At 39.4% G+C, this 10,632-nt stretch overlaps 1 protein-coding gene and 1 long non-coding RNA gene across 3 annotated transcripts; one reads left to right on the plus strand and one right to left on the minus strand.

Annotated features, from left to right (window-relative positions):
• Positions 1–1,343: 1,343 nt before the first annotated feature.
• Positions 1,344–9,985, minus strand: LOC106135124 (splicing factor 3B subunit 3). 2 transcript variants are annotated; one of them, XM_013335326.2, is made up of 17 exons: positions 9,818–9,985; positions 9,327–9,566; positions 8,809–8,979; positions 8,343–8,537; positions 7,688–8,162; positions 7,266–7,423; positions 6,985–7,161; positions 6,214–6,521; positions 5,761–5,916; positions 5,361–5,545; positions 5,001–5,167; positions 4,389–4,593; positions 3,996–4,135; positions 3,405–3,631; positions 2,834–3,284; positions 2,389–2,663; positions 1,344–1,541 (listed from the first exon to the last, which is right to left on the minus strand). In XM_013335326.2, exons 2-17 carry the CDS (start codon positions 9,550–9,552, stop codon positions 1,401–1,403), a joined length of 3,657 nt encoding a protein of 1,218 aa, XP_013190780.1. In that variant the 5' UTR covers positions 9,553–9,566; positions 9,818–9,985; the 3' UTR covers positions 1,344–1,400. The 2 variants fall into 2 exon arrangements, with proteins under 2 accessions (XP_013190780.1, XP_013190781.1); XM_013335327.2 differs by lacking the exons at positions 1,344–1,541; positions 2,389–2,663; positions 2,834–3,284; ... (4 more) ...; positions 5,361–5,545; positions 5,761–5,916 and adding an exon at positions 6,633–6,683 and having other exon boundaries at positions 6,384–6,521.
• LOC132902236 (uncharacterized) lies at positions 4,590–6,962 on the plus strand. Its single transcript, XR_009657063.1, has 2 exons — positions 4,590–4,912; positions 5,275–6,962. It is a non-coding gene; the product is annotated as an uncharacterized LOC132902236 (long non-coding RNA).
• Positions 9,986–10,632: the final 647 nt, after the last annotated feature.

Here is a 10,632-nt window from a genome sequence, read left to right on the forward strand (position 1 = left end):
CTAGGTAATTTGTTTGAGAGCGCCACATAAAAAATAGTTTGGTATATTTCTGATAGGTAATAAAATAAAATTTATTGAACATACTAGTAGTTTTGTATTACCTACATGATTTATTATTATGGTAGGCACTGAAATCAATGACTGGAACGAATTCCAGTTAGGAATTATAACTGTTCCGATATGGATATGTAGTTATAGGCAATAAGCCAATGACTTCAGCAAGTGCAGTTAAATGGCGAATGTTTTGCCACGATTTTATGCCATAAAGCCATATTACATCTGCGGTGTTGTCGCATTTGCGTGCATAACCTCTTATTGGATAATTTTATGGTACCTACATATATTCTATTCCTCCAACTCCTTCTCAAACAATTGTGTTCAGTCGATTGCTCACTCGCATTGCTGAGTTTGGTGATGTGCCCGATTTAGTTTAATTGTTGAGATCGGGATGTTCTTTCGGGAGAACTAATCGTAGTTGTTTACCCTTGCCTCCTATGCATGGTCGTTTGGAGTTTTAATTCCTCCTGGCCGCTGTAACCGCTCCTTGCGAGGGGTTGCCTGGTAAGGGTTCGGGACATATCCGCCGACCGAGGCTCGGTTAGCTCGTTTGGAACCACCCATAGGAATTGTGGAGGTGAGAAGCTGTATATCAACATGATTATAATGGACATATTTAATCAACATCGTCCATACACTTTTTGAACGATTTAGCCGCTCCGGAGTCTGGCAATGATCCATTAGAAAGTCAGGTTATCACATTACACTAGTTATCGACTATTTTTCGAGCTTCATTACTAGACCATATTCGATTCTTTCAAAGATCATGGAACAAAAAATACTCTAGTATATTTAAACCTTTTGAGCGCCACGCGTCAAACGCATTTCCGATTTTGGCCATTTCATTTTATCAAGCGCTCATATACGACAAACGGTGTTTTCCTCAGTATCTTCACAATCTTAGGGAAGAAATGCTTTGTGCATTTACGATAGTAGTGTTATCAGCAGTGAGTGATAAAGGAGTTTTAACTAAAATTTATAAACAGACATATTGTCACGTCTGTATCCCTTGCGTGGTAGACAGAGGCAAGTCAAGACCGATTGATACCTAGGTCACATTCAGTAAGTAGGTATAAAATTTAATTCGCATATCACTGCAGTTCAAGCCTGTTCAACGGAAAAAGGACACGATTTCCTCGAGGAGCAACTGATATGGACAACTAGTTTTTAAGGTAAACCTATCCAGGAGTATATGCTATGCTAGGTTCGCTGTATGTTTAAGACTGCTAAACAACCTACTTATAGATTTCGATGAAAACGTAGACAGGAATGTGAAAGCAAACAGATTTTGGTATTTCATTCATTAATTTATTTCTTATCTTAGAACAATTATTGTTTTATCTCTAAAATGCATATCTGGTTCTTATGTCTTCTAGTTTCTTTGACACTTCTGCCGGCGTTCTTTCCAAGTCGCCAGCGATTGCTTTTTGCTTATCTGTGTCCAAGGAGTTAAACTGCTCGCAGAGATCACCATCTATCACATTCTGTAACAAAAAACAACACTCGTGTTAAGATTGATACGGTAGTCTTAGTATTTTCATCGTCTTTCGATAAGGAATCGCCTCAAATGTCGACCCGGCCAGTAAGATGTCTGCCGCGCTGCTGCGTAAACTAAATACTTTAGCGCATATGCACTGTCCTTTTAAATAAGGATAAATAGGAATAAATTTGAATAGTTTCACGTAAGTGACAATTGATGAACTCCTTGTTAATCAAGATTGTGATCTATGAAATAATTTGTTCGTTCCGCTTACTACGGGAGCGCTATAGACGCCCCCGACTCTCGGGAACGCGGCGCGGCTCGCGCGGCAGCTCGCGGCGACCACAACGGCCGCGCACGAGCCGCCTCACGCGCGCCTGCTCTGCCAGCAGTGTAACACAGCCCGCTAGGGAGGCGGCCTGTTGACTTACTGCTGGAGTCATAACACGGTTTCTAAGGCAGATTTCAGAGTAACGCCGGCAAGACGCGCTGTTGACCTGCGGACCGCTGTAAACGAAGTTCGCGCGTAGTGCAATCGCTTCGACAGGCCAGTGAGAGTATTTGCTGAACGACGCGGTTCAAATGCATGAATTGAATCATGTTTTCCAAGTAATGAGTCCATATCTATCAATGACCAATTGGAATTTGCAAGTGGCTTGCATCTAGCATCTTCCTAGACCATTTTATTAGATGGAAGCCTGAATGAAGCGGCCTACAATAATTTGACTTTTTCTACTCAATTGGTATTTATCTGTACTATACAGTATGTGCTCTGCCCACTGACGCTTGCAGGGATGAAGGAGAATATGACCTGAATGAGGTAAAAAAAATTGTACCCAAATATTACTCACCTTGACTGGGTAATAGTAACTTCTAAACGACAAGTGGTCGCGCCCACACAGCGGCGGATTTTCACTTCTCATGTGCATTTCCAAATGTTGGAAGAAATCGTGGTCTTCCCTCGATGTGAACGGAAGCATTACTCCGAGAGAGCCGCTGACCGTCGCGTACAAAAGAGCTTCAGATCCACCAGGAATCAGCGTCGCCCTTTGTAATGAAGTCACTGTCTCACCAATGTGGAAGTTAACAACTATTTCCCCTTTTTGCGACGCCCCGTTGAGCAAACCTGTAAATATATGTTAATAAATTTATTAAAAAAAAATGAGCTTATAAGCTAATGTATATCAGATTATAAAGTAGAATCATTGATTATCATAAGTCTAGCATGTGTAAATTAGTATCATCATTGAATATTGTATTACATTGGTATATAAATGGTAATAAAATTGTTCTCACCTCTGTCCCATAGAGCTTTGTTTCCTGTAGGATCCTCATCAACATCATCAGATATAGACTGAGGCAGTCTCATGATGGCAATGTTACCAAACTTGTCAGCCATTGCTATAGTGTCGTAATCTAAAATAGTCGTGTTTGTAATCCATCTTGGATTTGTGTCGTCTGCAAAGATAATCAATTGATTTTCTCTCTTTTTGTACTTGACACATAATACTGATTCCTGAACGTCCGATACGAAGATTCTCTGTCCAATGGTTTTGATGTCTGCAATGAGGTTGGGAATGTGCCTGTTTTCACATTTCCGCAGCAGTTTCCGCCGCCCGATGTCGTAGAGACGCAACATGCGGCCGACTCCTGCCACTAGTTTACCGTTGAACGTTGCCAGCGCACCAGGGTATTCATCTATTGGAGTTTTGTGAACCAACTCCAATTTTCCTGTGCTGCCATATATCTAGAACCAAGACAGATTTCGCATAAAAAAAAGAACAGAATTGTTACAAATACACTCTTTGTTAAAGTAATAGTTAATGTTTTACTTAATGTTAGTCTTAAATATTTAGCCTAGACTTACCTTATACACATGTAAACTTCCTTCCGTGCAGGATCTAGGCGACAAAATGGCGTCTTTCGCGACTCCTACGACGAGATGCGGCCTGGCGTGTTCCCCGTGCGCGGCCCAGCGGACGAGGCACATGGACACGGCCGCCTCGTTCTGCTCCAGCGGCAACTTGAACAGAGTGCTGGGCTGCCCGCCGCCGATGCCCATGTCTACCACGCGGATTTGTGACGCCCACATACCTAAAACAATTATCTATTTATAAATGTTGCTTCAGATTTGCTCTTTTGGAATTTTCAAAATTTCTTATTAACAGATATAGTGTATATCTGCTTTTTAGTTTTGCCGGAGTACAGATGGTTAATCGCCTATTTTAAAGGTTTAGAAGCTTATAATACTTTTAGAAAGTAGTCTGTATGCCCCATTATTCAATAACTATAAAAATGTCTCCCATGCTTGAATCAAATGACTTACATAAGATCATCTGGGATTAACGCAGGGATATTTGTATAGCCACATCCGATTAGAGTCAGTGTGTTCAATGACGTACGCCGCTCTTGTCCAGAGAATGTGGCCATTGCATCAAAATTAATAAGGATAACATACCTGCTCCAGCTTTAGGTGATGAAAATAAATTTTCTGGTAATATATCAGAAAGGAAAGCATCAGCCATTTCGTTAGCAAGTTGTTGCTCTTCTGGCCCACCGCCCGCGGCCGCTTCGCGCATTTCTTGTGCCATTTGAACCCTAGAAAAAGAAAAACAATTTAGTATGGTGACAAATTCACGGGGAACACTATCTGGGTAATTTATATATAAATCAGGACTGCAGGGGTATCAACAGAAAGATTCAGGAAATGTGTCTTTTTGTCATCATTAATAACTTTTATGAATGAAATATTATCATTTAGGTACAATTACTTCGAACAATTTAAAATTTGTATCTTAAGGACTAGTTGGTAAACAACATTTATGCCAGCTGAGGCTACTGTTTTATTTACCTTCTTTGTTTTTTCATTTCTTCAGTGTAAGAATTGTGGTCAGTCTCCAAAATAATAATATGATTGTTGTCTGAATTTATCACGAATTTTCTAGGGGTGTACTCTAGTGGCAAGTATGTCTGGTTGAACACTGCACCCAGTTTTTCTAGGGCTAGAATTCTCAGCGTGTTTGATGAAATAGCGACTATACCTTCAGCACATTGTTCTGTAAAAAAGAAAATAAGTACCCATTAGGCTTGATTGCGTAGTGTTGTATTTCGTCACGTCTCATCATGTCGGAGCAGTAACATCTTTTTTGCACACTATGCTCGACAGAGTTGTAATAGTTTTGTTTGTTCACGACATGGTTTTGCCGCCTTCACAGTCTGAACGACTCCAGCTTGGCTATGGAATATGCCGAGCCCGAGCTCGACCGCAAGGGGAGCCCGGTATGATCTGCGACGTCGTGGGCACATCACTGCATGCGGCAGCTACACCACACCATCGCTTGAAGGCGCCCGAAGGCATCTTCAAGCAACACGTCGGTATATAAAATAATTTATTTGGATGTTTGGAAAATCCCATTTAGGAGTCTATTAAAAATAATAAAACAAGATGCAATAAATTACAAACCTGAACTAAATCCTGCAGCATACTCCAGACATTCATATGACAGAGGAGTAAGATGGAAACGATTTTGATAATGGTAACCAAGCCATGTTCGGGAGGACACAGCTAACACTGCTTCTGTTCCTTGCACCCTGACTTTGAACAATTTCACAGGCCTTGAGCCAAGATATCTGAAACAAGGTAGAAATTTCTGTGAAACATTTAAAGAGAACTATTTAAATTACTTAATTGAATTTTTTACCTCAGATCTGGTTAATTAATCGTCAATGTATTTCAGATGAAACACGGAGCGAAAAGGTTGACATCATTGGAAAATTTGCCATTTTACTTAGTATGTTTATTTCAAAAAGGTAGACTACAAACCTTGTTCTAGTATCCGCTAGGTCGCCACTGACAGAATCTAGCGTAGTTCTCAGCAACACGCCATTGCTCAAGCCAATGTTAAGATGCAAGGCTGATTTCGCGCCGGATTCGAAAGGTTGTTCAACAATACATAAAGATTCTGCACCGGCAGGCAGGGCTTGCATTGATCGTGGTGATAGGCAATCCTGTAATATTTATAAAATCTTTAGCACTAATTATTTTTACAAGGTGTCCAATTGAAACCTGATTATGTTGTATCAGTATGTTTGAGAATAACGCATTTTTGGGTTTTTATAATCAATATGATTCAGTGGTGTCCTTTTATCATCATAAAACCTTAACTTCAAAGTTTTCAATACTCTTATTGAAATTGTATCTCTATACATGAAACAATGCTTACCGATGGATCTAAAGAGATGATTCTGACAGTGTTGTCATTCAAGCCTACAGCTAAAAACCATGCCCTCTGTTCTCCAGTAGCTACAGAACCTAACGCCATACACGATACATCAGACGACAGCTTTTTTCTTTCTGTGTATTCATTGAGTTGTCCAGTCTGAAAATAATTTTTGATTAGCAAATTTTATTACACAATTTTAGACAAATTATTGCAAATTTAACGTTTGTTGTTCACGACATGGTTTTGCCGCCTTCACAGTCTGAGCGACTCCAGCTTGGCTATGGAATATGCCGAGCCCGAGCTCGACCGCAAGGGGAGCCCGGTATGATCTGCGACGTCGTGGGCACATCACTGCATGCGGCAGCTACACCACACCATCGCTTGAAGGCGCCCGAAGGCATCTTCAAGCAATACGTCGGATTGGGTAAAAAAATGAAATAAAATCCTACTTACAGGATCCATTTCAAAATAGACAAGTTCACCACCAGTCAATGCTATCACTACTTGTCTTTGATTGACGGCGCATTTTACGATGGATTTCTTTCCCGGCGCCTTCCACTCGTTTACCCGCTTGTCGGCGCGGATGTGTCGGATGCCGTCCGGGTACACTTGCACCAAAGCATCGTTTCCGAGAGCGTGACAGCTCAGGGTGGGCGTCGTCCCCAAGAACCCAGAGTCCGTGACTTCCTCGACTGTCTCACCGATAGAGAGCACGAGCGTGGCGTTTACGAATGACACAATGATGTAAGAATCATATTCCTCTGCAACCAAGAGAAAAACATGAAGGTAAAATAGGCCCTAACAGTCCACATTAAAACAAATTCCCTGCTGTCAGCATCCAGTGTGTAGAAATATTGAGTCTCGATGCCTACCTGTGTTATTGTCGTAACCATCTCAATGTGTTCATCGCCGGATGGAAGATTCTGAAAAGAAAAACCACTGGTGTTTATGTATGACAAACAACCAGGGTTTTATTAATAACTTGTTGATAAAGAGGAGCATTCATAGGTGGTTATTGTGACGTCACGACATGTCAGCAACACGGACCAAAAGTTTATAATCATTATGCTCCAACTTTTCCTGAACATATAGCTGCCCTTATTCAACTAGTAACGTGTTTCTGGGTTGTCCATTTTTAATTTTGCTTCCACCTTACTATATGTTTGTAAAGAAACCAAAAAATATATTGTGCCTACTGGTTCTATTAGTCTTGTATACACTTACCATCTTTGTGCCTGCGGACAGTCCACACAGCATTAGGGGAGCCAGGCAACTCTGATACAGCCATCTCTGCCACTTCGAGTCCATGTCTCAATGCCCTGATGGAAGATCTGGGCCCGCGTCCACAGGCTAAATATACCTGGGGTGTATCTTCTCCAGCCAAATCTGCTACATGGCAGGCTGTAATAAACATAGGACTTTTAATTTGTAGGGTTTTCATTTGAACATCTATCATCTCTGTTCTATTATCGATTGAATATAAAAGTACACAACAGTAGCATTACCTAATATTGGTGACAGTGAATCTAGTTCATCAACCAAAACCAAATTTCTCAAGGGCCTTGGTGCAAAGAAGAATGTATCTCCTTCTTCTAAAGGCATGGCAGAGCTGAACTCTGGTTCATCATCTTCATCTCCCAGATGAGCAATTTGATACAGGAAACTGAAATAAGAAAAATATTTTTAAATGGTTTTAAAGAAAAGATCTATTTTCAAAATTGTATACAAGCCACATGAGTAAGCTTAAAATATTTGTTTTGTTTTTATTTTGTGCATCCCTCATCAGTGTGCACTCCCCTCATACACAAGGGAGGACCTTGGTTCAGAGATTACTTCTATAGCATGTTTCAAATATAAAGTGAGTAGGAAATAATTCTTACACACAGGCTTACATGCATTACAGTATCTTATTATGCAAAATACTTACTGGTTACCAAACTCGCAGGCCACAAACAGGAAACCAGTTTTCAAAACACACATGGATGTGGCAACTGGTACTGTGTCAAAATATTTCAGTTTGATTTCTGTCACCATGTCATCATCAGTTTCAATGGTTATTTTGAATATATCTCCCTGTTCAGTTTGTGCCAAAAAGAAAAACATAGACTTAGTTTTGTGGGTGGCAGAGCAGACAAAGATCATGCCTCTTTCAGGGTCATCCAGGTCATTCCGCCGGCGGGGTATAGGACACCTGATGTCATGTTGGTCACCCAAATTCTTGTAAGTTAGGTAGTTCTCAGAACAAATAAGTACTCCTGAAGGTCCATCATTGCCACCAGGTACGGTGATCAAAAAATTAGCATGCTCTTCAAGAGGTTCAGAGTATTTTCTGACTACATGATTGAGACCCAAGTCTAGCTCGTAGAATGTCAAGGTCTGCTGTGTTTTTTGGGCAGCCTCACCTAGGAGAAATGTAATATTAGTGATATCAACAAACTATTAAGGTCCTTATATTTCATATTTAGTAGTTCATACAAAGAGGATTTGGCGTCACTGCCACTCGGAAACACGGACCTCAAAAAATCATTAAGTACAAAAAATTTAAAATTTCATATTAATGTCATAAAAAATTATAATCTTACCAGAGGGATCAGTATCAGCCTCTTCATAGTCTATCTCAAGACAAGCAAACATGGGGTTTTCAAAGCCCACATCAACACCCACCATGTGGTAAACCAATGTGTTGGACTTGTGAGCTTCAAGAGGTGATGAGATTGTGAGTCTAGCCTCCGCATCTCTGTTCAATATGTAAACAAGTTTTTGTTTTTCAATTGCACCTAAAAAGTAAACTGGTTTATTACTAATGACTAGGTACTTCTAACTGACTAGGTATCTTGAAAATAAATTACTTTTGTTTCATACTCAATGTGCCTTCAAATTTTTTATGATCAACATAAGAGATTTAGTACAATTATGGAATAAACTCAAAAAACTAATGGACAGATTTTCATGAAATTTGGCAAAGTTAGACTTTCAAGTGACATATTCCCCACGGGAGGGAAGTATCATGCTAAAACTAGTAAAAATATGAAAAATATGTTAACATACCTATCATTACGGCTCTACCTTTAGGGTCAATGGCCAAATATTGCCCAGGTACTATCCTTCGGCATCCTGATTTGCCAAATGTCTCTTGATGAACTTTCTCCAAAATGTTCTTAGCGGGAATATACTCCATAATGACAATGCGTCCAGAGTCAGACCCAATAACAATATAATCTGAAAAAAGATGACTTACATTATAATTGAGATTACAGTTTATATATATTCTTCTGTAAATTTTAATCCAAACTGTGCCAATGCTAGATACAACTCGGCACTCACAAAAGTGCCAAGAGCGACGCGCTGGCATGATAGTCTATGCATCTAGTTATGCCATGCAACTCAAAATGTGGAAACATGGAGCAAGACGATGCAGTAGTCATAATATCTATAGATTGACTTTTCATTCACAACAGATAAAAATCCTAGAAACAGTAAGTCCTGTTTTAGGTTATTCTATGGGCGTCAGTAGCCCCCCACGTGGTTTTAAAATAGCTTCAAATGTAGTTATTTTGGTTATCTACCTTTAGTTCCACCGGTGAGACGGAAGGACATCATAGAACGTATGATCCCGAAGATTTCCACTTTCATCAAGGTATGCACCTTGCCGGTATTGGGGTCGGGACGAAGCAACTCCAATGTCTTGCCTCGTGATATTATAATTTCCTGCTGCTTCGTGCCAGAGAAGTTTCCGTGGACGGCATGCGTGATGCATGTTGACCCTTGAAGGGTCAAACTGTAGAGATGCATTTTGAGAGCCTCGCCTAAAACAATAAAAGAGTACTTAGTACATATACAGATATAACATTAAAATTTCCTAGCTATCAGTATTAAGCATGTAAAGCTCGTAACTAACGAAAACAGAATTGTTTTGTGTTTTCGAATGGGTGAGCATAAATTAATTTAGCACCGATAAAACGACCACAAAAGATATTGACCTTCTGTGGAGATACCTAGTGCAAATAAAAGTTATTTAGAAACGTCATTGGTAAGTTAAACAATATTACACACTAACCTTTAAAAATTAGAAGCGGATTGCCGCAAAGCGGCTTGATTGAAATTTTATTCGCCGGCCGATAACCTACGACGACAGTTGCGGCGCAGCTGCAAAATGGCGGAGCGGATGTCAGTCATCATGAACGAATAGAAGACAGCTTCCTTCTTGACTGACCAATCAAATGAAAGCATTTTCTAAAAGAGAGAACACTTTTATAACATGAGTGTTGCTATACTTAATTTAAATTTTTTAATTAAAATATAATTTATTAGCGCCATCTAGTATCGAATAGCAAAACTAATAATAATATATACCGACATCTAGTGAAACCATTTAAACTTATTAAATACATACAAATGTATAATGTACAGGTAATTTGCCCCTAGATGTCAGGAAGTTGTTCTGCTGAACTAAACTTCTTTCTCGCTCACTTTACTAAAAAAAATTAGTCTTTGCTTTTGCAAAACTATCAGTACGAATATTTTAATGTTTTTACAGCTGTGTTATATTTTCATTTTGTAACCTTTTTTTTAAAGAATTAAAAAATAAATAATTAGAATTAGAATTATAAGAGATTATTAGTACACAAGAAATGTTATTTGTGCAATAGATAGGTTTAAACAAATCTTTAGTACCCAATTACATCTTATATATAAAATTCTCGTGCCACAATGTTCGTTCCCGTACTCCTCCGAAACGGCTTCTTGACCGATTCTCATGAAATTTTGTGAGTATATTGAGTAGGTCTGAGAATCGGGCAACATCTATTTATCATACCCCTTAGTGATTAAAAAATTATTGTGAATTGTAAGTGGCAAAACAACGTTTGCCGG

Source organism: Amyelois transitella, chromosome 11 (genome assembly GCF_032362555.1).
Source record: "Amyelois transitella isolate CPQ chromosome 11, ilAmyTran1.1, whole genome shotgun sequence".
NCBI lineage: Eukaryota > Metazoa > Arthropoda > Insecta > Lepidoptera > Pyralidae > Amyelois > Amyelois transitella.